This window comes from Podarcis filfolensis, assembly GCF_964270895.1.
Source record: "Podarcis filfolensis genome assembly, chromosome: 13".
NCBI lineage: Eukaryota > Metazoa > Chordata > Lepidosauria > Squamata > Lacertidae > Podarcis > Podarcis filfolensis.
Window position 1 is genome coordinate 7,743,772 of NC_139615.1, and position 26,705 is coordinate 7,770,476.

Sequence of the window (26,705 nt, forward strand, 5' to 3'; positions counted from 1 at the left end):
TTGCCATTTCAGCGTAATTCATCAGTTTTATCTCCCATTGTTCCTTGGTAGGGACTGCTTTTCTCTGAGCTAAAAAATTCTGGGCGACTGTAGTTGCAACCTAAATAGTCTCTTTTTTTATAATAAATTTTTATTGGTTTTACAACATATATTAACACACAAGACAACTAACAATTTACAACATAACACATTAACAAACAAACATTTAAACACATATAATTTCTTAACCTCTCTTTCTTAAACCCTGTTTCAACGACTTCCCCATACCTCCCTTTTCTGCATCCCTGTTTTAAATTTTCCCAGCAACCCCTAATTTCAATACTTGTAATACAATTTCTGATCTTTTTTCTCTTATCCAATTACTTATCACTGCAATTCTATTTTACATTACCCATAACATTTTAGCACTCAATAATTTTACAACAGTTCTTAAGATAAACTTTAAATTTCTTCCAATCTTCTTCCACCGTCTCTTTCCCTTGGTCACGGATTCTGCCAGTCATCTCAGCCAGTCCCATATAGTCAATCACCTTCGTCTGCCACTCTTCCAGCGTGGGTGCAACCTAAATAGTCTCTTCAGGTCATTTGGAATCTCTGCATCTAAAATTCCTAGAAAAAAAGCTTCTGGATACTTAGAGAAGGTCATTTTAACATTTTTTTTCAACTCATTGTATCTCCCAGAATACTTTTACTACTTCACACATCCAACACGTATGATAAAAGTTGCACTCTTTCTCTTTACATTACCAGCCTGCATATGATCTTGATTGATAGGTTTTGGCTTGTTTCCTAGGGGTCAAATACCATTACATCATTTTCATATAATTTTCTTTCAGGATATAGCATGCTGTAAACTTTAAATCCTGGTTCCATAACCTCTCCCATACTTCCAGTTGGATGTTAGAACCAAAACCTCTTGCGCAGTGTATCATCACTGACTTGACCTGTTCATCTTTCGCATGCCAATCCAATAATAATATATACATTTTAGAAAGTAATTTAATCTTATTTTCTAACAGCTCCTTTTCAAATTGAGAGGTTTCATTTAAGAAACCTTTATTTTTCTCCAACTTAAATATATCATTGAGTTGATGGTATTGTAACCAAACAGTTAATATTCCTCTTACATTTTCAAACCTCTTTAATTTCAGCTCTTGAGCTATTCCCATTAATAGTTCTTTATAAGTTACCCAGTCATTTTTCATTTCCCCCGAAAGCTATTGATTCAAGTGGAGAGAACCACAATTGTGTTTTTTGTTCTAATAAACTTTTATATTTCTCCCACACTTTCCTTACTACATTTCACCCACCACTTTCCTTACTACATGGTTCAGAAAACCTTTGTGAACTTTGTCCTTCTCATGCCACAAATATGTGTGTCAACTGAATCTATCATCATGCCCTTCAAGTTCTAAAACATCAGTATTTTTAAAAAATAATATCCATTCCTTTAACCAGCAAAGACAGGGTGCCTCATAATATAATCTCAAATCTGGCAGGGAGAATCCACCTCTCTCTTTGGAATCTATAAACAATTTATATTTTATACTTGGTTTCTTTATGCATGTTATACTTGCAAACCATAGCACAAAAATGTTCATTCATTCCTTGTCTGTATGTTTTTCTCCTTTACTCAGATTCACCCATTCCTTCAAACAATTTCCTTTAACAACTCAGCTGGAGAAACAGTGTTCTTTGATGAAAAAAGGGAATGGGGTAGTGGATTTGACATAATTAATATGATCATGTTCCCAAACAATTCCTTCCTTCGTGTGAAAGCTGGAAGGGTGGAGGATCCCAGGTCACTTGAAGCAAAAAGATTCATCATAAATGAAGATGTAATTGTTTGGCACAGAGGCTTTAACCAGGTGGGGAATCTAGAACACTCCTAGGGATGTAGATGGAGGGGATTGCTTCCCTGTCTGGATGCATAATTTGGATGTGAATAATTCCTTTTGATTGCATATTTCTGCTGTGCATCTGTGATAGCACCCGTTCCTTGAAAACAAAGGAATTGCTGTTGGTCAATATTGAAAACAATGACCTGAATGGATCTATGGCTGCATTGATTATAAGGGATAATCCCAAGCAAAAGACACTGGGTTGATTGACTGCGCATGGTTGTTGTTGTTTGTTGTTGTTTAATTTGAAAATAAGCACTTACACAACATAAAAATAAAATAAAAACTCCCTGTGCAATCCTTTCCTGTTTAACCGCAGGTGCCTCCCCTTTCTGTGTGTAATGAACACTGCCAGCCTGGTTATCAGAAGAAACGGAAAGAAAGAGAACAATTTTGCTGCTATGATTGCATACCATGTCCAGAAGGGAAGGTTTCAAACCAAACTGGTAAGTGATTTGGTACATCAGTTTCCCCATTATACAGGGCTAATTCCTTTTGGGGTCAAATTGGCAACTTACAAGTGTTAAATAAGAATGGTGTGTAAATACGTTTCTGCCTCCCAGGATTGCTGAAGAAGACTTTCAATAAAGCTGCAGCTAAATGCATCCTAATAAGGGAGTGACCTCCATCGCACTGAGCATGATCTAATTACCCAAGATAAACTAAGCAACTAGAAGCAAAAGAAGAATTGAATAGACGTTAAGTGGCATTGTTATATGACCACCAGCTCATTTGAAATTAACAACGATTTGATCATTAAATTCTATCTCTTTCCATGTTTCTTTCAGATATTGATGACTGTTTCAGATGCCCAGAGGAAAAGCATACAAGCAAAGACAGAAATGACTGCATCCCTAAGACAATAACCTTTCTATCTTACCAAGAGTTTTTAGGGATTAGTTTAGCCGTGATTGCTGTTTCCTTTTCCCTGATCTCAGCCTGGGTGTTGGGAACTTTTATTTGGCACAGAGGTACGCCCATAGTCAAAGCCAACAACCGGGACCTCACGTACACGCTGCTCATCTCCCTCCTGCTCTGCTTCCTCTCTACATTGCTGTTTCTTGGAAGACCTAACACAGTGACCTGCCTCCTCCGACAACCAACTTTTGGCATTGTCTTCTCAATGGCTGTTTCTTGTGTGTTGGCCAAAACCATCACAGTGGTTGTAGCTTTCATGGCTACCAAACCAGGGTCCAACATGAGGAAGTGGGTGGGGAAAAAACTGAGCAACTCCATTGTCCTCTCCTGCACTGTTATCCAAGGAAGTGTTTGTACTGTATGGCTGACCACTGCTCCCTCATTCCCTGATTTAGACATGAACTCTGTAGCACAGGAAATCATTGTGCAATGTAATGAAGGCTCCGTTGCAATGTTTTACGCTGTCCTAGGCTACTTGGGCCTCTTGGCTATTGCCAGCTTCATTGTGGCCTTCTTAGCCCGCAAATTACCAGATACTTTTAATGAAGCCAAGTTCATTACATTCAGCATGTTGCTGTTTTGCAGTGTTTGGTTGTCCTTTGTTCCAACCTATCTGAGCACCAAAGGGAAGTATATGGTAGTGGTGGAGATCTTCTCTATCCTGTCCTCCAGTGCTGGGTTATTGGGCTGCATCTTTGCCCCTAAATGCTACATCATAATGCTGAGGCCTCAGATGAATAGCAAGGAGCAACTTATACGGAGAAAGAATTGAAGGATTTTGCTGTGTATCCCATTGTATCCTGTATGTGTAGAGCTCAAGTGGCTTAGGATGCAAGAGCCTACTGTAACATTATATATTTTTAATGTTGAGAGTCCCTGCTTAGTTGCATTTGATGCCCTAAATTCATTTGGAAGCAACTAGTGATGGGCAGCAAATTCAATTAAATTTGCATTTTAATATTTTTTTAAAAATCATGCTTCCTGAAACATTACACAAAACAGAACACAGTTTTATTTCCAAATTGTGACTCTCTTGGTTTTTTTCATGCAGCTCTCGCAGCAATTAATTTGCCGATTGGTACACAAGCTGCATCAAATCAAATAATGTACAAAAGATGTTACACACACACACACGGGAACATTTGTGCAAAAATGGATGTAATAGGAGAAATAAACAGTTAATATTGATGAAACTGCTGGAACTGCTGGAATTTGTATTCCAACTTAATATATATCTTTGACAGTAGATATATACTTTGACAGGAGAGTCAATATACTTATTTGAACAAACATGGTGGAAGATCTAATGACCGCATTATAGTCTCTCCCTCATTACTCACTTTTGTGAACACTTTTGAAGTGTTAGAATGAATGGAAAGCCATTATTTTTCAATATCAGTGACCATATGTCCTTGAATGGAATATATACCTATAATGGAATCTTCAAGAATGAGTGGAGAAATACATGACATGAAAAGACTGAAATAGTCTCATTTCTGGTGAGCAGAGAACATGGCCAACTGACTGTCTTCTGTTGGTGACTTGCCAACAGAGATAATTATGTTGTGATAGAACCTATTTAAGCAGAATAAGATCACTATATTTGGCAAAGAAGAATCCAAATTACAAATAGAGTTATTAAAAAATCCAGAAAAGATATTATCTAAAATGTACAATCTATTATTAGAATAGGAATTAAAAGATTAAGAGATGAAGGAAGTTTCATGTCCTTTTTATTGGCAGCTTTCATGTCACTTTTACTGGCATCTTTGTAATAGAGGGTTAGTCTGCCAACAGGCCCAGTGCCTGAGGCCAGCTCCCCATACAGTGGTACCTCTGGTTACGAACTTAATTCATTCCTGAGGCCTGTTCTTAAGCTGAAACCATTCTTATCCTGAGGCACGCTTTCACGAATGGGGCCTCCCGCTGCGCGTGTGCCTCTGGTTCGCGATTTCCATTCACATCCTGGGGCAAAGTTCGCAACCAGGAGCAGCTACTTTCGGGTTAGCAGAGTTCGTAACCTGAAGCGTTCATAATCAGAGATATCACTGTATAGCACATCCCTGGGGATCATGCCACCTTCCATTCTATGTGCATGACCAAACCAGCATAAATTTAACCGAGGCATTATGTTAACATGCTGAAAATATGAGCACATGTCAAAGCCGTGTGATATGTAAACAACATCTCATGGATGAGAACCCACCACAGTTTTGTCTTGGCATGGAGACACGCCAGGTTGAACAGACCTCTGTCACTTCTTGATCTACAGCCATGTTATTGATTCATTGGGGTGTGGGTGGGTGTTGCCTAGTGGTTCAATACAGGGTTACCCCTGTGCATTTTCTTTTATTCTTTTGTCTCTTGAGCTATGAGCCAAAGTAGTGGCATATCTGATTGGCTGCCATTGCAGCATTGCCCTCCTTGCTACAGTGACGCTGCTGAACTCTAGGTCAGGATGCTGCAGGAGTAGTGGAGAAGGCAAGGGGGAGGGTGACACATTATTCCCTTATTTTGAAATTAAATATGATGAATTTATGCGTATTTCCAGGCAATTTCCCACACACATCAAATTGATACCCTCATGGTAATTTCTACAAAAAAGCATTTATTTGAATTATTTATATGACATCCTATACAAAAGACTTTTCAGCATGGCTAAGTAAATAAAAGGAGCAAGCTAGAAACAAAATAAATAATACAGTAGATACTCCATTTTACACCAGATTCTTGGCACTAAGATTAAATCAAGAATCACTGCTCCTTTCCCTTATTCCACACCTGTTGTTTTTTTTTAGCTGAAAATGTGTTGTTGCACAGAGAAATTGTAGGCATGAATTCCCTTGATAATACTTGAGTTTGATAATAGCTTTGATTATTAGTTTTTAGCTGGGATGTTTCGTGTGTCCAAAGACAATGACTTAACTCTTGTTCCACTCTGCTGCTGCTCACGATGGAAAACTCTAAACCATCTGGCACTGAGGAGCAGAGGATCTGGTCAGATCTGGGAATGGGACAGAGAAAAGAATTGTTCATTACCAAAGGTGCTACTCAGGGCCAAAACTCTGAAGAAGTAATTATCTCTCCCTACAATGATCCAAATATCTATAATTTGTTCCCATAATAAAAGCTGCACATGCTTTCCGGAAGGCACAAGAGAACAGATGATAATAAAATCCAAAAATGGTTTAAAACTCCTGTGCCACGGAGAGCTGGGAACAGAGGCAAGAGGCAGGCAGGGATCTGTCAATTTCATTTCTGAAATTCCAAGTTGTTTTCATGCGCTTTGTCAGAATCAGAGGGTTGGCCATCACAATTACTAAATGTCTGAATTTCTAATCCTTCTATGGAAAAGTAGGACCGGTACATTTCAAGTCTGCATTCTGCTGTGGTTGGACACAAAACAGTCTGCAGTTACAGAAAAAGATTGGCCAGATGTTGTGGTTATTGGTGTTGTTATTTCTTTTTATTCCTGTTGTGCACAAAGTAGATACCATGAAGTGCCCTATAAATGATCCCATCGCTGTTCCACAGGAGTGGTACCAGCCAGGTCACCTCCTGATTGGTGGCATTGCTGGTCATATCTTTTACATTTTCTTTGAAGCTTTCTTCAAGGAAAACCCATCGCAGAATCTGTTTGAGTTTCCGATGTAAGGACCCTTTCTCCCTCTCCATCTTCTGGGCTTTTTTTTTTAATGCACAATTGACAGAAAAGATATTGGTCCTCTGTAGGGAATTCCTCCTCCTCCTCGTTTGAGACTTTTGCATTGCCCTAAGCTTGCAACAGCTCAATAAAGTTATGTGTATTCAGAAACATTTTATTCATGTTGAATCCAACTCTCCTTTTCCACAAACCATGCAACATTTATAACAATCTCTTTAAGTGCAATTTCTCTCTTCCAGAACCCTAGTCTCAGGCTCCACTTATCACTGAAATCTTAAGAGGCTTATAAGGCAACAGTTTAGCATTTCAAAATCAGAATTCACTTTTCTCACTGTCACCATTAGAAATTAATATTGACACAGTACAGTCCTATACATATCTATTCAGAAAGTTGAATGGGTCTTGCTTGCTGATAGATTAATGTAGAATTACAATCCAGCAGTACATTTCTAACCATGTCTAATGAGAAGTAAGTCCTATTCAATTTCAGGAGGTTACACTCAGGTAAATTGGGCTATGATTTCAGCTTTAGTGTGGATCCACATATAAGAAATTAGTGTGGGATAAATTTTCATGGGCCAAAGCACACTTTATTATTTATTCAATAAAATTTATACACGGCTTGATGGCAGAAAACCTCAAAGCACTTTACAAAAAGATAAGGCAATAACATCAAGAAAAAAATTACAATACTGCTTTAAAACATACAAGAGTTAAAACACTAAAACAGAAAAAAACCCTCAGTTTTCTAAGCATCTGAGTAGGCATGCCTAAATAAGAATGCTTTTAGCCGGCTTTGGAAAAGGTAAAATAAAGTTGCTTGCTTGATCTCAATAGGCAGCAAGTTCTGAAGTGAAGGTGCAGCCACACTAAATGGCTGAGTTCTTACAAATGCGGAACAGGTATTTTGTAGTACCTGTAGTAGTATCAGGTATTTGTGTATTTTGTCCCCCCCAAAGTGAGTTGAAAAAGTTATGCAAGTGTGGCTGTAGTGGTGTCGAAGCACTATACAGATCCCAAATGCCCTCATAGCATACATAAAATGCATAATATATATCTGTAATGATAAGTATAGTGTCTATTAGCCAGAAATATTTATTATAAACCACAGGATTTCCCAGTAAACTCAGTCAGTTAGGGAAAGAAATAACCATTGTAGTGGCATGTCGGTTTCATGCACCACAGAATTCTCGTTTGAAATTGTAAATTAATTCCCTTCATCCTGCAGTCTGGCGACAAAATTCTACCAGCATGTCCTTGCTTTGGCGTTTGCTGTGAAAGAGATAAATGAGAATCCCCAAATCTTGCCCAATGCCACTCTTGGATTTCATATCTACGACAGCTATTATGATACAAGGATGACTTATCGGGCCACTCTGGATCTGCTCTTCAAATCCTGTAGTTTTGTCCCCAACTACAAATGTGATTCCCAGAAAAACCTCATAGCCATCATTGGGGGGCTTGGCTCAGATACTTCTTCTCATATGAGGGATGTCATAATTCTTTACAAGATTCCTCAGGTAGGATCTACGAACAGGGGCATTTTCACAAATTACACCCTTTTCTTGATATTCTGGATGTGATTTTGAGCTTTAGCAAGAGGTTATGATTGTGGCTCAAACCGAACAATGTTATTGGTTCTGTTGGTGGATGGTTTCCAAATTTGTAAACAGTGGTTTAGCCAGTTCTTTCTCCAGATGAATTATCTCTGAAACATCAGTTACAGTGTCTTGAGTTTTCAGTTTCTGTCAGTAGAAGCTCAGCATAAGTGTCATGAGTAACAATGTGAATTCTTTAGCACCAGCTAAAGCTAACCTTGGTTATTTTTGTTCCGGTAACCTCCTAGATACTTTAAAGAAAATCAGTGCACAAATGTGCTATACAAAGGAAAGCTCAAGGAATACTGTCACCGTAAATAACAGAAAAAATATGGCCTGGATAACACCTTTCAAAGCTAATGTGCTGATCAGAACTTAGATATCCACTGCATTTTGCACTTCTCTGAATGTTGTGATGCTGCTGTGATGTAGTTTAACCATATTAAAATATCCATCTACATAGTAGCATGTGAAAAAGAATATAAATTTTCTATATGTATTTTGAGGGAAAGCACACATTTAAATTTCTGATACTTAATCCTGACAACATTGATGACACTTTCATCCAAATATCGTAATGACTTTACCCAATGGCTTCATATTTTGAAACTTATCTATATAATAACTCTAAATTTCCTTTCAGTTCACATATGGCTCGTTTCCCCCAGAGAAAAGCACTAGTAATAAGGCCACTTCCTTTTACCATATGGTCCCCAATGAAACCCATCAGTATAAGGGGATTATTCTCTTGCTTAAGCATTTTGGATGGACGTGGATTGGGCTTTTTGCTGTGAATAATGACCGTGGAGAATATTTTTTACAGACCCTTGAGCCTTTGCTTTCTCAAAACAGAATTTGCTCAGCATTCACACAAAGAGTTCCACAACTTCCTCGTATTGATAAATGGGGTGACCTGTATGCTATGCTGAAAAGCTTTTATGCAAGCTGTACAGATGTTAAAGCCAATACATTTATTCTCTACGGAGATGTTTTAACAGTTATGTGGGTGAGATTTCTTTTATTTGCACGAGATCCTGGGAAGGTGTGGATCATGACAACCCAAATTGATTTAACGTTATCAAGCTTGCAAAGGAACTGGGATCTTCAGCCTTTCCAAGGTGCCATTTCTTTCACAATTCATTCGGAAGATATCCCAGGATTCAAGGAATTTCTTCAGAGCAGGAAACCTTACTGGGACCAGGGAAATGGCTTTGTCAAGAACTTTTGGGAGCAAGCATTTGACTGCATATTTCCAAAACCTGGAGTGTCAATGGAGGTGAATGAAACATGTACAGGGGAGGAGAGGCTGGAGACCCTTCCTTGGCCTCAGTTTGAAATGGGCATGACTGGCCACAGCTACAGTATCTACAATGCTGTCTTTGCTGTGGCTCATGCCTTGCATGCTATTTACTCACTTAGATCCAAGCGCAGAGCAGAGATTGGCAGCAAAAGATCTGAACTTCAAAGTCTGCAGCCTTGGCAGGTAATATCTTGAAAAGAAATTCTTCTTGGGTCAGTTAGCTGATGAGTAGGTGATACTGTTAAAAGATTCACACTCACAAATAGATGCTGAAGTGGTATGGTACATTTTATTACCTGGAGGATTTTACTGGGTTCACATTTTCCTCTTGGACATTTAGAATGAACAGAACTTTCATATTCTAATTCTGTTTGTATATTTTCTCTCTCCATAAGGTAAAGGTTAAAGGGACCCCTGACCATTAGGTCCAGTCGTGACCGACTCTGGGGTTGTGGCACTCATCTCGCTTTATTGGCCGAGGGAGCTGGCGTACAACTTCTGGGTCATGTGGCCAGCATGACTAAGCCGCTTCTGGCGAACCAGAGCAGCGCACGGAAACGCCGTTTACCTTCCCACCAGAGCGGTACCTATTTATCTACTTGCACTTTGACGTGCTTTCAAAGTGCTAGGTTGGCAGGAGCTGGGACTGAGCAATGGGAGCTCACCCTGTCGCGGGGATTCGAACCGCTGACCTTCTGATCGGCAAGCCCTAGGCTTTGTGGTTTAACCCACAGCGCCACCTGCGTCCCTTTCTCTCTCCATATATTGTCTCAAATTAGCTCCCTTTCCAAATTTGATCCTTTTTGTATGAAACTCTCTTAAAGTTTTAGGGGAGCTTTTCTAAACAGGAATTTCTTCTTGTCCCTGTTATCAAAGAGCATATTATATCTTTGTTATTTGTGTTATTTAGCAAATTAACTTTGTTAAAAGTAATACAGTGGTACCTCGGGTTAAGTACTTAATTCGTTCTGGAGGTCTGTTCTTAACCTGAAACTGCTCTTAACCTGAAACTGTTCTTAACCTGAAGCACCACTTTAGCTAATGGGGCCTCCTGCTGCCGCTGCGCCACTACTGCACGATTTCTGTTCTTATCCTGAAGCAAAGTACTTAACCCGAGGTATTATTTCTGGGTTAGTGGAGTCTGTAACCTGAAGCGTATGCAACCTGAAGCGTATGTAACCCGAGGTACCACTGTATATAAAAAATGAGTGCCAATTTTGGATTCATTTCTATATTTTGCTCCACAATTCTTCATGATTCCAAAATGACTACAGTGGTACCTTGGTTCTTGAACGCAATCCATTCCTGGAGTCTGTTTGACTCCCAAAACCATTCAAAAACCAAGGTGCAGCTTCTGATTGGCTGCAGGAGCTTCCTGCACTCAAGCAGAAACCGCATCAGATGTTCGGCTTCCGAAAAATGTCTGCAAACTGGAACACTTACTTCCGGGTTTGCACTGCTTGGGAGCCGATTTGTTGGGCAACTAAGCCATTTGGGAAACAAGGTTCCCAAATTGGGAACCAGGATTCTTGTGCTAGCTTGGTTTTAGTTTGAGCAGAAATCAGTTTGCTTTGAGGCACAAAACACCAACAAACTACCAGATCCACCCTCAGCATTTATATCGCAGCATACATGGCTCTTCCATTTAATTTCCACTATGTTGCTACATCTTGGTGTCTTTTTGTCTTTCCAATAGCTCCATCCATTTCTTCAAGCTGTCTCGTTTAACAACTGTGCTGGGGACTCAATCTTCTTCCATGACAAAATGAAAGCAGGGAATGGATTTGACATTGTGAACATGGTCACATTCCCAAACAAGTCTGTCTTTCGGGTGAAAATTGGAAGGGTGGATCTTGAGGCATCTGAAGGAAAAGCATTCATCCTTAATGAAGATCTAATTGTGTGGCATGCAAGTTTTAATCAGGTATGGATTCTGCAGTATTCTTTTGGGGTCCCTATGTTCTTCAGATGGGTCATGCCCTATTGGATAGGGTTATAATTTGAATATGGCTACCAAGCACATTCAAATGTAGATGAAGCATTGAACTGACAAAACTTCCACAGGTTTCTGTAGAAGTGAGACCTGAATAGCATTAAGTATAAACCGCTTATAAAAACATGGCTTTGTGGGAAACTGATAAAAACAGCCACCAGTCAGTGATCTCATTTTTTGTTGGACAGGGCCCCTAGCTTAGTTGCAAACCACATGGATTGCATTGAGAAGTTCTTAGGTCTAATCTCTTCCATCTCCAAACAAGTAGGATTAGAAAGAAAGAAAACCTTTATGTGAAGGTTGAGGGACCAATGGTAAGTGTCTGGACTAGGTGACACAGATCCATTCACCATTCTCCTACACACCTGACCCAGCAGAAAGTAAATTCAGCTGGGTCAGAGTTCTTATCAGGATATGACATGGTCTGGTACATAGATTCCTACTCTTTTTATGCCAACATATAATGAGGCAAATACTCTGGGATGAAGCCAGTAAGTGGATGGACAGTCTGGGAGAAAGGAAGCATGGAGCTGGATAGTTGGGCGAAGGTTTCTTGGCTAAAGGAAGGGGAGAACCTACCTTTGAATATGTTTTTATACATTGCTTCTTAGCCTAGCCTACCTCACAGGGTTGTTGAAGACGGAAATAACCACATGAGCTCCTTGCAGAACGGGGGGGGGGGGGTAATAAATGCAAGGAATAAATAAATGTTGGAAAATCAGTTGTGGGTTTTGTTTTTGGTTTTAAAAAATAATATTTACTCTTCCATGAACTTTTCCTTTTAATGGATAGACAAATCCCCTTTCCGTATGCAATGAATGCTGTCTCCCTGGTCAACAAAAGAAGAGGAAGGAATGGGAAAAATTTTGCTGCTATGATTGTGTTCCATGTCCAGAAGGGAAGATTTCAAACCAAACTGGTAGGTGATAGAGTCCTCCTTCCAATTTCACCATGCAGGGTTAATATGTATATTATACCTATTTACAATAATCATATTACTATGGTGTGCATTTAACCACACCTCACTGCTTAGAATATCAATATATTTCTCTACTGTCTTCCAATATCTTCCAGGTCCTCCTGAAACTACTGTCATCAGAAGGTCCATTCTATACAGTATAGGAATTGGTTTTAAGTATGGTGGCCCCAAACCTTTGGTACATTACAATCACCATAGATACTGCCTTTTTGGTGCTGATTGAAGAGCTGTATTTTTCATTAAGCTTTTCAGTTGGAATTTGGGTGTGTGGGGGGGAATCTGTTCTGTATCTGTACAGGATCTGATTTTTTTAAATGTGTGAAACTGATCTAATTATTTTCATGTACTGTTAAATCTCAGTTGTCGAACATAATCCTTTCCAAAAGCCCGTTCGGCTTCTGAAATGTTTGACAATGAGGTGCGGCTTCCAATTGGCTGCAAGAGCTTCCTGCACTCAAGCAGAAGCCGCGTCGGATATTCAGCTTCCAAAAAACATTCAAAAACCAGAGCATTTATTCTGGGTTTTCAGGAGCCGAAACGTTCCAAAACAGAGCTGTTCGGGAACCGAGGTTTGACTGTATTAAATTGTTATAATTATATTTATTGTTAGTGCATTTATTGTTAAATTCCTTTGAGGTATTTTATGGGAAGTGATTCATAACTGGAATTAAATAAATGCAATGAATGCAATTCTCAAGGAAGTCTTTAAGGACGAATAAAGCTGCAGTCCTAAATAAAGCCCCATTCACTTCAGAATGAGTTACTTGTACATATATACTTCAAAATATCATAGGAACAAATATAGTTAAAGTGGTTCAAACACAATTCTGATTAATTCAGAAGATAAACATTGCTGATGCTTTTGTGTTATTTTTACAAGAATAATTGTAGCAAATGATAAATATGTGACAGTAGGAGAGGAGAAGTAAGCTGGACCAATTGCAAAGCAGGGAAAACTACCACCTTCCTGCTTTGCCTTGCTACTGCTTCCCCCTGCAGGGAGAGAAGAGATGCTAGACCATCCCTGGACCCACTGACCTGATTTGCTGGCCTGACACCAGACGTTTGGGTGGCGTGAGAGTTTAAGGGGGGGGGATAGTTGTTTATCTGCTAATCCATGAACAGGAGTATTCTTTGCTTATCATTTGGGTATAGTTAATATTGTTTGTTATCATTTATATGCTGGGTGTGTTGTTTTTGTTTTTTCATAAGTGGTATGTTAGGCAATATATTAACGTATTATATGATTAGCCCTTTTTTATTCCCTTATGGTGTTATGTGTGTATGTACATTGTAATCCGCTTGGTACTGGCTTTCTGTAAAGAAGATTCCCGTGTTCCTATTTTCTTAGGATGACTGGTTTGCTTGGAACACGAGCAATCACTTCCATAGGGAGGCACATAATTGTTCATAAGTCACTGAAGTTCAACCTATTCCTACTTTTCAGATACAGAATATTGTTTCAGATGCCCTGATGATCAATATCCAATTATGAGCAGAGATAGATGCATCCCAAGAACAATACACTTTCTTTCTTTTGAAGAACCATTGGGGATCAGTTTAGCCTCAACGGCTGTTTCTTCTGCCTTTATCACAGTTTTGGTGCTAGGAACCTTTCTGAGGTATCATAATACCCCCATTGTAAAAGCCAACAACAGGGATCTCACTTACACCCTTCTCATCTGCCTCCTTCTCTGCTTCCTCTCTTCGTTGCTTTTCCTGGGCAAACCCAATAAAGTGACCTGCCTCCTCCGACAACCAACATCTGGCATTATCTTCTCAGCAGCTATTTCGTGCATCTTGGCCAAAACCATCACAGTGGTTGTAGCTTTCAAACCAGGATCCAACATGATGAAGTGGGTGGGGAAAAGATTGGGCAACTCCATTGTCTTCCTCTGCACTCTTATCCAAGCAAATATTTGCATGGTGTGGCTGGCAACCTCTCCCCCCTTTGCTGATTTAGACATGCAATCGGTAGCGAAAGTATTAATTGTAAAATGCAATGAAGCGTCACTTTTCATGTTTTACTTAGTCTTGGGTTACATAGGCTTTTTGGCCATTGCAAGTATCATTGTGTCGTTTGTAGCCCGTGAATTACCTGACAGCTTTAACGAAGCCAAGTTTATTGCATTTAGCATGTTGCTCTTTTGCAGTGTTTGGCTGTCTTTTGTTCCAGCCTACCTGAGCACAAGTGGAAAAGACATGGTGGCTGTGGAAATCTTCTCCATCTTGGCCTCAAGTGCTGGGCTGCTGGGTTGCATTTTTGCCCCTAAATGCTATATCCTTCTGCTGAAACCTGAGCTGAACAACAAACAACAACTACTAAGAAGAAGAAAATAATCTGTGCATTTTTCTGCTATGTGCATTTTTCTGCTATTATATTTTATTTTTGAAAAGTAAGGGCTTAGCATAGAATGATATGGCTATTATATTAATCACAGAATTTTATCTAAAATTCTTTACTAATCTCTCCAGAAAGTTTCTGATGCTCCTAACATTTCACCTCTGCTACTGCACCAATAGCCTGCACCACATAACTGTCACTAGGGCTGCCCCATGTGTTGGATTCTGCACATTTAAGTGAGCCAGGGAGCCAGCTGCACTGTTCTATTGCAGAAAAGCCAGCTTCATTGCAGCATAATATGGGATAGAATGGCATGGCTGTTAAACAACAGAACAATATGAAGATAAAAGATCAAATTCAACTCAACAAAATGATGCTGAGGAGAGCTACAAACATGTGTAGCAGAGAACAGGCATAAGACACAAGGTTTCAAAACACCAATGCCTTTTGACGGCTCATTTAATTGAGCTGAGACACAGTACATGTAGGATTTCCCCTCCTTCCCTGTTCTTATTCAAAAGGCTTTACTTTTGGAACAGGTATAAGGAAAATATTTTCCTTCTAATTTAGGGACTCATGAGCCAATTTGCATGAGAGGAAAGGTGAGTGTTCCTGCCCCTCTATGCCATCCACTACTGATTAAGTCCTAGACGTTTACCTTTTGTCACCACCTTTGCCTCAGTTCCTCACATTCCATTCCTGAGAAAGTTACTTCAGGCAAAAGGACCTGTCCTAAATCTTCTCCTGTGGTGACAACATATGGAAAAAATTCATTCAGTTTTTCTACAGTCTCTTTTTCCTCCCTTCACTTCATTGTTATTGAAAGGCTTAACTTTGGCAAAGGGTGTTTAAAGAGTTAACTGGAGTTAAAGCTGACTGAAAGTCCAGAGGTAGCATTACTATCAATTATATGTTGGGGTGGAAGGTACACAGACTATGAAGGACTTGCTCACATATTTATTGACAGCTGCACAAGTTATTATAGGTAGGAAGTGGAAGGGGCAAGGTGAATATAAAATGGAAGAATTGTACAAAGAGGTGTGGGGTATAGCTATTAATGATAAATTAACTTGTGCTATTAAGATAAGACGGGGGATATGAAGGAGAAATGATTTTGAGGAGATATGGAAGGCGTTTGTAGAATTTGTACTATTAAAATGGAAAGGGGTCGAACCATCGCGAGAGGTGTTGAAATTTTGCGAGGTTGGATTGTTACAATGGTCTGGGGTGCACATATTCAATCTTATTTATTTATTATTACTACTTTGTCAAAATCAAAATAAAATTATTAATTAAAAAAGCTACTAAAAGGAAAAGAAAGGAAGGCCTAACTGCCTTCCAAGTGGTCATCTGTTTCTTATGCATTGAAATAATATTTTATTGTTGTATTTATTTAGCAAAATCCTCTTTGAATTGTGCTTGCACTTCTTTTACAGGATATGTTTCCTTTCACCTTTCTTATTTGGAAAAGGCTTTCTCTGAAGGAAGCTTTCTTGCTGCTTATAGCTTCCTTGACATTACTCATTAATGATACTTGAATCCTGTTGGCCCTGAACCATGGTATGCAGTCCAATAAAATTGCATTAAAAATATATTGATACAAATCAAACCGATTATATATATATATATATAGAGAGAGAGAGAGAGTCTCACAGAATCACAGAGTTGGAAGGGACCCTGAGAACCATCTAGTCAAACCACTGAAATGAAGGAATATGCATCTGTCCCTTACAGGGATCCGATCTGTAACCTTGGCGTTATCAGCACCATACTCTGAGCAAGCTGATGTACATGGTTCTTCCTATCCACATGTTTACAACAACCCGATGAGGTAGGGTAGGCTGAGAGAGAGAAAGCAGCTAGCCCAAGGACATAGAACAGGGCTTTCTAAACTTTGTGTCATGACAGGTTAGTAATTTGGCTGCAGTGTGCAGGTGTGTCACACAAACGGTTCCAACACTCCCACCCACCCACCCACCCTGGGCTGGAAAGGGGTTAGTTTAACCTCTGGTTTGCAAGTAAAATGGAATTGTTATGTCAAAAAATGATGCATGTTTAAAAAGTGTGTCACCAATATGAAAAGTTTGGAAAGCTCTGATATAGAGTGAGCTTCATGACGGCATGGGGATTGGAACTCTAGTCTGAAGCACAACCATAATGGATTGTGTGTGTATATATATATATATATATATAGTAGGGGACAAACCACACCCCATCCCAGCTGCACTCCTGAATAAATTTAGGGACATGACTAGTGTTTAATTTAAATAAATTATTCATATTCCAGTGTGTGTGTTTTTCCCAAAAATATTTTATTAAATTTTAGTAACTAGACACAGGTTACATAGAGAAAGAAGAAGAGGAAATTAGTTTTAAAAGAAAACGGGGGATAATAAGCTGTCACAAATGGCAATAAAGAAATATAGGATACAGCTATGTGATGTACTAAGTCCATAATAAAAAACACACCAAGAAGAAAATTATGTGGCATCTGTAATTATAAAAGGTTTCATCATCTATATAATTACAATTACAAATGTTTATTCCAAAAAAGGAAGTTTAGAAGAACCTTGAACTAGTCTAAAGCCTTATCACCACCATCATCACCATCACCATCACCATCACCATCACCATCACCATCACCATCACCATCATCATTATTTTATTTTATTTTATTTTATTTATGCCCCACCCATCTTGCTGGGTTTCCCCAACCACTCTGGACAGCTTACAGGGTATCTAAAATTATAATAAAAACACCAAGCATTAAAAACCTCCCTAGAACTGTTGTTTATGGCAAACACTTTTCTATTTTCTAAATTTCTATTTCAAATCTTTCCTTCTTCTTTATTCTTTTACTCCTTTTTTCTTTCTTCGTTTATTCTTTTTCCCCTCCTCCTCTTTCTTTCTGAATATTGCTTTATAGATGTATAAATAATTATGTTTATGTGTATATGTATGAAATCTGTTCTGTATTTCCTTTCTTATTTGATATTCTTTTTTTGTATTCAATAAAATTCAATTTAAAAACAAAACAAAACACCTCCTGATACAGGGCCGCATTCAGATGTATTCTAAAAGTTGTGTAATCCTTAACTCCTTTACAGCTGAAGGGAGGGTGTTCCACAGGGAACTCAGGTATAGCTGTGATATCTGACACTCCTAAGCTGTTATAGTTGTCTACTTACAGATCTCACTATTTGAACAAAATACATTCTCAGAAAATCGTTTTTTGGGTGAGTGTTTCCCTAAGGAGCCAACAGTTCCCATTAATACCTATGAGAACATTCTAATGTGTTCTACACCTCAAAATGTTGACCCTCAAAGTGTGAAAACCCCATGAAAACACTCTGAAGCCTTCCAAAAGGCAAACATGGAAGGAAGATCACCTTGTTTCTTTACAGTTCTAAACACACGTCCAACCTTTGGGATATCTGAGCCTGTGGTGCATATAACAAGGTTTGGGCACTAATTACTCATGTTAGAATAAGAGATTTTTCATATAAAAGGCATTTGGATAGTGGGACCTGTGTACAGAAAATATAAATAAACAAATGGCAAAAAAGTGATCTCAGGTACGTTTGCTACTGGTATATATACAGAGAGAGAGAATTTGGTCTTCAACTCTTAACTATCACATATTTAAAATTTACCAGAGCGAAGGGAGAAAAACCTGTTTAATTCTTTTTTCTTATAAGTTGCTCCCTGTTGTTCAGTTCTGGCCTCAGAATAATGATGTAGCATTTAGGGGCAAAGATGCAGCCCAATAACCCAGCACTGGAGGCCAAGATGGAGAAGATCTCCACAGCCACCATGCCCTTTCCACTTGTGCTCAGGTAGGCTGGAAAAAAAGACAGCCAAACACTGCAAAAGAGCAACATGCTGAAGGTAATGAACTTGGCTTCATTAAAACTGTCAGGTAACTTGCGGGCTGCAAAGGCGGCAACGAAGCTGGCAATGGCCAAGATGCCCATGTAGCCCAGGACACAATAAAACATGGTGACTGAGCCTTCATTACATTGCACAATGATTTCTTCTGCTAAAGAGTGCATGTCCAGATCAGGGAATGGGGGACATGTCATCAACCACACAGTACAGATAGTTGATTGAATAAGAGAACAGGGAAGCACAACTGAGTAGGCCAGTCTTTTCCCTACCCACTTCCTTATGCTAGACCCTGGCTTAGTGGCCATGAAAGCTACAACTACAGTGGTAGTTTTGGCCAACACACAAGAAACGGCTACAGAGAAGATAATGCCAAAAGTTGGTTGCCGGAGGAGGCAGGAGACTTTGCTAGGTTCACCCAGGAATAACAAGGAAGAGAGGAAGCAGAGCAGAAGAGAGACAAGGAGAGAGTAGGTGAGGTCCCGGTTGTTGGCTTTAACTATGGGAGTGTCTCTGTACTTAATGAATGTTCCTAGCACCAAAGCTGTGATGAAGAAGAAAGAAAGGGCAACCGATGCTAAACTAATCCCTAAAGGTTCTTCATAAGAAAGAAAGGTCATCGTTTTTTCAATGCAGGCAGTTTTGTTCTTGTTAGGATACTGAGTTTTGGGGCATCTGAAGCAGTCATTCATATCTGAAAAATAAACAAGGTCAAATTTAAATACTGATTGAACAGCACTTTGTCTGCTATGTGACTGCTTCACTGACATGAAATGCATTGAAATGCATGTATTTTAGTGAATTGAAATGCATGTATTTTAGTTCTCCAATATAAATGCTTTGATCTCACTTATTCTGAAAGCTATCGTACTTTTCAACAGTATTTTATCTTCCATATTGCTTCTTTGCTGGCATGAAATGAAACCTATTGGTTCCATGTTTCTCAGTGTTCATATATGAGTGTTTTAAACTCAGTGTATTTTTTTAGGCTTATTAAAATAATTTGTGTGCTAAGTTTATAATATCTGTGTTGAAATCCTTCTAACTGCCTTTCTGTTTCACATACGAACATAAGTGCCTGCTACATCAGGACATCAGGACCGATCTTATTTAGATTCCTAATTTCACAGTGGCCAACCAGATGCTTATGGGAAGCCTGAAAGCAGGACCTGAGTGAAACAGAAGTCTCCCCCAATGCCCACACTTTCCAGCAACTGGTATTTTGAAGATTTCAGTCTCTGATGATGGAGGCAGAGCAAAGCCATCAGAGGTCATAGCCATTGATAGCCTTGTCCTCCATGACTTTGTCTTATCCTCCTTTTAAGGCTTTCAAGTGATTGCTTCCAACTGCATCTTGTAGGAATGAATTCCATGGTTAAATCACGAACTTCATGAAGCAGTTAATTTTCTTTTGCCTGTTCTGAATCATCCAGCACTCAATTTCCAAAGATGCCCACGAGCTCTAGTTTTCTGTTTATCGTATTTTCCCATGCATTGAAGAATTTTAATCATTTTTATCATGTTGCTCCTTTCTTGCTTTTTGCTCTAAAATAACCCCCTGAAATGCTACCATCTAGCCTTGCTACTGTCCTTAGAGGAAGAAAAATATGAGCGCTGCATGACTTACCATCCTGGCTTGAAATTTCCCCTTCTGAACAAGGAGCACAACCATAGCAGCAAAACTTTTCTCCTTCTTTTTTCTTCTTCTGATTGCCAGGGTGACAGTGGTCATTACACAGAGAAAGGGGAATCACCTATCCACAGCAGGAAAGCCGTTCAGAAGATCGGAAAAACTCATTGTTTATTTGACTTGTATTTATGAAATTCACTACTCAGCAAATAAAGGTTTAATATAAAAGAGCTGCATTATGCAGTTGTGTTAACTATGAATCACGTTATTTGGGATTCCCTCCAAACCTATGACAAACTTTGCAATCATTTTGCAGCGACATCCCCAAATTTTGAAGTGTCCCAAAATATTGTCAAACTTCTCCAACAAGGTGCAATGCTGGTCACCCCCATTCCAATATTCTTCAATTCAAACCAAACCTGTGCCAAGGTTTTGCATTAATGGAGAGGGGTGACCAGTAGGGCACTAAGTTTGTCAGGTCAACCATACAGTTCAAGGGCTGTTTCTTCTGCAAAATGCTGGAAAACAATTGAAAAACAGCTCAACAGGACTTCATTTTAACCCTGCCTGGAGATGCAATGGATTGAACCTGGGAACTTTTGCATGCAGTACGTGTTCTATTACTGAGTTATTGTCTCCATGCAATAAGAAAAGAGGTTACCGAATGGGCGCCTATGTAGTAATTTCATGTATGTATGCCAAGGCTTTGCTTTATGTAGATGGAAGATATAGTTATACAAAAATGTAATGTTTTTTTCCCTGTTATCAATTTTTAATGTGCTAGGCAGCCACATTTTTCCTTGGCCATATCAGATAGAAACAACAGTTTTAAACAAAATGGAATTTCCAACACCTAAAGAAAACGTCATAAGACCAGTGAGGAACAGAAGGATTCGTAAACTGCAGACCTGATTAAAACCTCTGTGCCATACAAGCATATCTTCATGAATGACAAATGCTTCTCCTTCAAGAGTATCAGGATCAACTCGTCCAACTTTCATTTGAAGGAAGGACTTGTTTGGGAATGTGATCATGTTTGTGATGTCAAATCCACCTCTCAGTTCCCTTTTATCATTAAAGGACATTGTTTCACCTGCTGAGTTGTTGAATGAAATGCCTTGCAGAAAATGGTGCAGCTGATTCAAACAGAAAAGGGAAAAGAAGGAATATATATATCTAGAATGAAGGCCAAATATCAACAATGGGCTAAATTTATGGAAAGGTTATGACAAAGCAACAGAAGGCAAAAATTCTGTACATACAAAATGTATAGGAAATAATCACAATCACAAAATGTTATCACGTGATGTCTTGCCAAAGAGAAATTCACTGACTGAAATAATATTTTTTTTGCAGCAGGTTACCTGCCAGGGCTGCAGATCTTGAAGTTCAAACCTTTTGCCTCCAACCATTGCTCTTTGCTTTGATCTGTATGAATAAATAGCATGCAAAGCATGAGCGACAACATAGACAGCGTTGTGGATACTGTAGCTGTGGCCAGTCATGTCCATTTCAAACACATGCCCAGGAAGACACTCTAACTTCTCCTCCCCTGTACATGTTTCAGTATCTTGCATGAGCAGATCTGGAAATGGACAGTCAAATGCTTGCTCCCAGAAGTCCTTGAGAAAACCATCACCTGAATTCCAGTAAGGTTTTATGATCTGAAGAAATTCATTGAACTTGAGAAGCTTTTTGGAGTGTATGGTGAAGGAAATGGCACCTTCAAAGAGCTCAAGATCCCAAGACTTTTGAAAACTCAATAATATGAAATCAATCTGTGTTGTCATGATCCACACCTTTCTAAATGATGCGCTTTCCTTATTTTCAGGATCTCGTAGATACATAACGGATCTCAGCCAGCTCAATGTCAGAGAATCTCCATAGACAATGAATGCATTGGCTTTATCATTTGTGACACCCACGTAATACCTATCAAGCATATCAAAAATTTCACCAACCATATCAAAACGAGCTATTTTTTCCATTTTTTGTGTGAAGGCTGAACAGATCCCATGCTGGTAAAGCATGGGCTCTAGGGTCTGCAGGAAATTTTCTCCTCCATCATCATCTGTAACAAAGAGTCCAATCCATATCCATCCAAAATGCTGGAGCAAGCTGATAATCGCCATATACTGATGGGCTTCATTGGGCACCATGCGGTAAAGGGAAAGGTAGTTATCTTTATCACTCTCCTCTTGGGGGAATGAGCCATATGCGAGCTAACAGGAAAAGAACAGACATTATCAGTATTATACAGAACCTCTCTAGCCCTGCAAATGTCCAATAGTGCAAAATAAATTAGGTCCTCCTGGGTAATCAGTTACCCAGGTCCTCCAAGGAGGCAGAGCCTATGGTCAGCTTTGTAAGTCTTTAGGTCAACCTGGCTCCTTGCAAAGACAAATTTTCTTGCAGTTGTTGTGTAGAACAGGTTGGTGGAATTGGAAGTGTCCAAGGTGCTACCTGCTGCCTGTTTGCCTCAGACTTTCACTGGTGTAGCAATCTCTACTGGTCAGGAGTAATCTACATTTTTGACAGACATTCCAGCTTGTAATACTTCAGCATCAGTCATATTCACCGTCTGAATCTCAAAATTGCTTTCAGAATGATAAGAGAAGTGTGTGATTTGTGGAACAAAAATTTATGACCCTACTCATAAAACCTAAGAACTAATCAGAACCTGGACACAGGTGGCGCTGTGGTCTAAACCACAGAGCCTAGGGTTTGCCAATCAGAAGGTTGGTAGTTTGAATCCCCGCAACAGGCTGAGCTCCTGCTGTTCGGTCCCAGCTTCTGCCCACCTAGCAGTTTGAAAGCACCTCGAACTGTAAGTAGATAAATAGGTACCGCTCCAGTGGGAAGGTAAACAGTGTTTCCTTGCACTTCTCTGGTTCTCCAGAAGCGGCAAAGTCATGCTGGCCACATGACCCTGAAGCTGTCTGCAGACAAACACCGGCTCCCTTGGCCTATGGAGTGAGATGAGTGTGCAACCCCAGAGAGGTCTGCAACTGGACCTAACAGTCAGGGGTACCTTTACCTTTACCTTTTACTCATAAAACCTACCTGTGGAATCTTGTAGAGGCTTAAGGTATCAGCCGTATGGAAGGAGGTGTCAGAGCTAAGTCCTCCGATTATGGCGATGAGGTTTTTCTGCGAGTCACATTTATAGTTGGGAGCAAATCTATGCATTTTAAAGAGCAGGTCCATGGTGTTACGATAGGTCAGCCTTGCATCATAATAGCTGTCATAGATGTGGAACCCCAGTGTGACATTGGGCAAGAGGTTGGGATTCTCATTTATCACTTTTACAGCAAATGCCAAGGCCAGGATGTGCTGGTAGAATTTTGTTATCATGCTGCAAATGAGGAGAATTTCAAATTTCAGAGGAGAATTCTATAATGCAGCAAGTAGACAAAACAAATTGCCGTTCTGTCTCAAACTTATACATATTCAATGATAACCTTCTTATCTTTTATGGTGGTCTTAAAATAATAAATATCAAACTCTTCAGCCCTAATAAAATGTATTACTCATCATGCCATTTCTATATTTCTTTTACCACCTTTTAGTTAGCTCTTGTTTGGTTTTTAATATCCACCTCCCCCCCCCCCCAAATGACTGCAACAACATCCAACTGTTTCTCTTTCTACTCCAAATGGACATGAAGCTGATTATTCTATGCATCTAGACCAGGAAAGCAACAATATTTCATTGAATTAGTTACAGTCACTACCATCCTTATACAAGACAGTTTCTGGTATTCATTTATAGGACTGCACTATGCATTTGCTTTAAAAATAATTATCAGTTTAATAAACAAGTTAAAATAAGACAAGTTAATGATTACTTTAAAAGCGACATTGTTTTTAAAAAGAACTAATCAGAACCAACCTAGCACAGTTCTACTCAAATGCAAGTGCAAATGAGTTAAGTGGGGATAATTTCCAAGTATTTTTGTATAAGATTGCAGACTTAGTTTAGGTGCAATCATTCACTTCTAATATACCAGAAGTCACCTCTTCTATGTAAGACAGGTATAGAAAAATAGGGTGAAATGTTTTTTCTTCATCACAATTTTAAGGTTCTTTCCATCACCACTATCAAATATATTCAATTCTAAATTTCACAGAAGAATAAACTAACTCCTTTACTTCACTTCTCTATCACTTTACCATGGTCAGTAATGCATACAGAGCATATTGATCTTTATTTCACTAATTTAATGACTGTGTTCTTAAGCCATAAAATCTCCACGGGGTTCAATCATTTTTGAAGCTTGCATTTGGAGTTCAAGGAATTGGAAAGACAAAAGTTTTGGAATGCAAGTTCATGTCATTGAATTATTTTAATTCAAACAAAAAATAGGAATTTTGCATATTAGAATGAAGAAAACATCCATATTAGTGCATGTAAATAATTGCAATTAGCATGCTCTAATAGTATTTTTTGATGATTTATTATTTATACCTCATGCTAACAAGAGCAAAGCTCATACCTTTTTTTTAATCACCCAAGGCTTGGGAAAGGAATTAATCTCCCATCAACTTACTGTTGCTACAATCAGTTTAACAGACTCCCAACACACACTATATTTTGTTAAAATTTCTAGATTTCACTTATCAGCCAGTGCCAGGTGTCACTTCATAGATGAATGAAATATATTGAAACAGGTTTATATGTCACAAAGCAATTCTCAAACCATGAGGTCAATATTTCACAAAGGAGACTCAAAACAGTGTCTGATTCATGGCATCTTTTCTAGGAAGATTGGACACTTTCAGATTAGGTGCCCCAAGAACATGCACAGCAGTAACCCTATTATCACAGAGAGCAAAGCAATTATTTACTGCCAGTCATTTTAGGAGAATACACAATACTAAACAAACAAACAAACAAACACTGGAAGGACTAATCCAAAAAATGAAGGAGGAGGGAGAGTCTCTTACTGTGGATTATTATCAAACAGATTCTGTGAAGGATTTTCAATGAAGCGTTCTTCAATGATGGAATAATAGAACTGAGAAGCTATCCCACCAATGATGAGACCACCTGACTGGTACCATTCATGTGGAACAGGAAATGTATCAGTCTCAGGGCACCTCATAGCTGCTTTGCACACAACAGGAGGCAGCAGAAAAAGCAAAGTGAATGACCACAGCATCCTTGTAGGCAAGCTTCTCTGCAATCTTGGATGCTCTTTGCCTATCAGTCCCTGCAGAATGACTTAAGCAAACTAGATGGCATGATACCTGGCTCTGTCAATAGAGCACAACAAAAGAGATTGGCACACCTTATTTAAAAATCAAAGCAGTATAAACACATGCTTTGGATGCAAGGTGAGATTTCCAATGCTCAACACTCAGATTTCAAGGCAGACCAATAATATGATGAAAATACTAAATGGGAGAAAGAAAATAGGGAGCCATGGCTACCTCTAGATACTATCCCTATCTCCTCATGATACAGAGATTAATCATTATAATCCCTTTCATGGCTGTTTATTGACAGTTTTCTTATGCCTCTGGTGTTCTGACAAGGTGGGCAAATTATAGTGATTTGGATAATTGTATGGTGACTTAATAACTTTTGAAAAGTTTTAGTTCCAATGAGGGTTGGTGTTTATTTCTTTTATTGCATCATGTTGAGTTCTGTGTTTATTCTCAAATCTGCCTACGATGCCCTATGCACTGCCTCTGCCCTTTTGTGGGACAAAAAGTGGCAATTAGCTTGAAGTGTTCCATGGTATGTGAAAACATCAGCAGGAAAGTCAAAGTGAGTCTATTTTGTATTGTGACTCAAAGCAGCAAATCTTGAAAGAAAGGTGACTTTCCAACTCCAGTTTTGCCACATGACTTGGCAGCTCTTATTTCTCTACGTGATCAATTTGTGGCAAAATCCAGATGTACCATCAAGATGAGGGAAACTATACTATTGTGACAATAACCATGAAATAAAGAGGTGTGACACAAGTGAAGTGTGTTTATTTAAATGGTACTAATTCTCTTCAGTGTGATTTTGCTCAAACTCAGCTGTTAACAATTCTGGCAAAGCCCACACTGCCACCTAGAAGGGGTTGGATTTAACTTCACCTACTTCCATCAGACCCACACCAAAGGGGAGAGGGAGGCCTTCTTGACCCGCCCCTTCTTGGGGCCCCACAGCTCTAAGAAAGTGCTACATGGTAGTTCCAAAGGTGATCTGTACTCAACGTATAGGCCCCAGAACCAAGAAGAAAATAGTTGGGTCTCACATTTCTCTGCATCTGTAATTCCAAAAGGTTTCATGATCTATATCAACCCAATTACAAATGTTTATTCCAAAAAAGAAGTTTAAAAGTAACCTTGAACTGGTCTAAAGCCTTATCACCACCACCACCACCACCACCATTATTTTATTTATACCCCACCCATCTTGCTGGGTTTTCCCAACCACTCTGGACAGCTTACAGCATATCTCAAATCATAATAAAAACAACAAGCATTAAAAACTTCCC

General features: G+C 39.1%; 1 protein-coding gene and 1 long non-coding RNA gene across 2 annotated transcripts in view; one reads left to right on the top strand and one right to left on the bottom strand.

Annotated features, from left to right (window-relative positions):
• Positions 1-6,314: 6,314 nt before the first annotated feature.
• Positions 6,315-26,705, top strand: part of LOC310748501 (extracellular calcium-sensing receptor-like) — a gene marked incomplete at both ends in the record, with an annotated part of 49,584 nt that continues 29,193 nt past the window's right edge. The window contains 4 exons of the mRNA XM_083584331.1: positions 6,315-6,469; positions 7,712-8,003; positions 11,078-11,305; positions 12,167-12,293. Of these exons, the coding sequence (XP_083440457.1) occupies positions 6,315-6,469; positions 7,712-8,003; positions 11,078-11,305; positions 12,167-12,293 (802 nt within the window). The remainder of the gene's footprint in view (positions 6,470-7,711; positions 8,004-11,077; positions 11,306-12,166; positions 12,294-26,705) is intronic.
• Positions 21,303-22,306, bottom strand: LOC310747215. The gene is made up of 3 exons (XR_014540907.1): positions 22,174-22,306; positions 21,577-21,640; positions 21,303-21,348 (listed from the first exon to the last, which is right to left on the bottom strand). It is a non-coding gene; the product is annotated as an uncharacterized lncRNA (long non-coding RNA).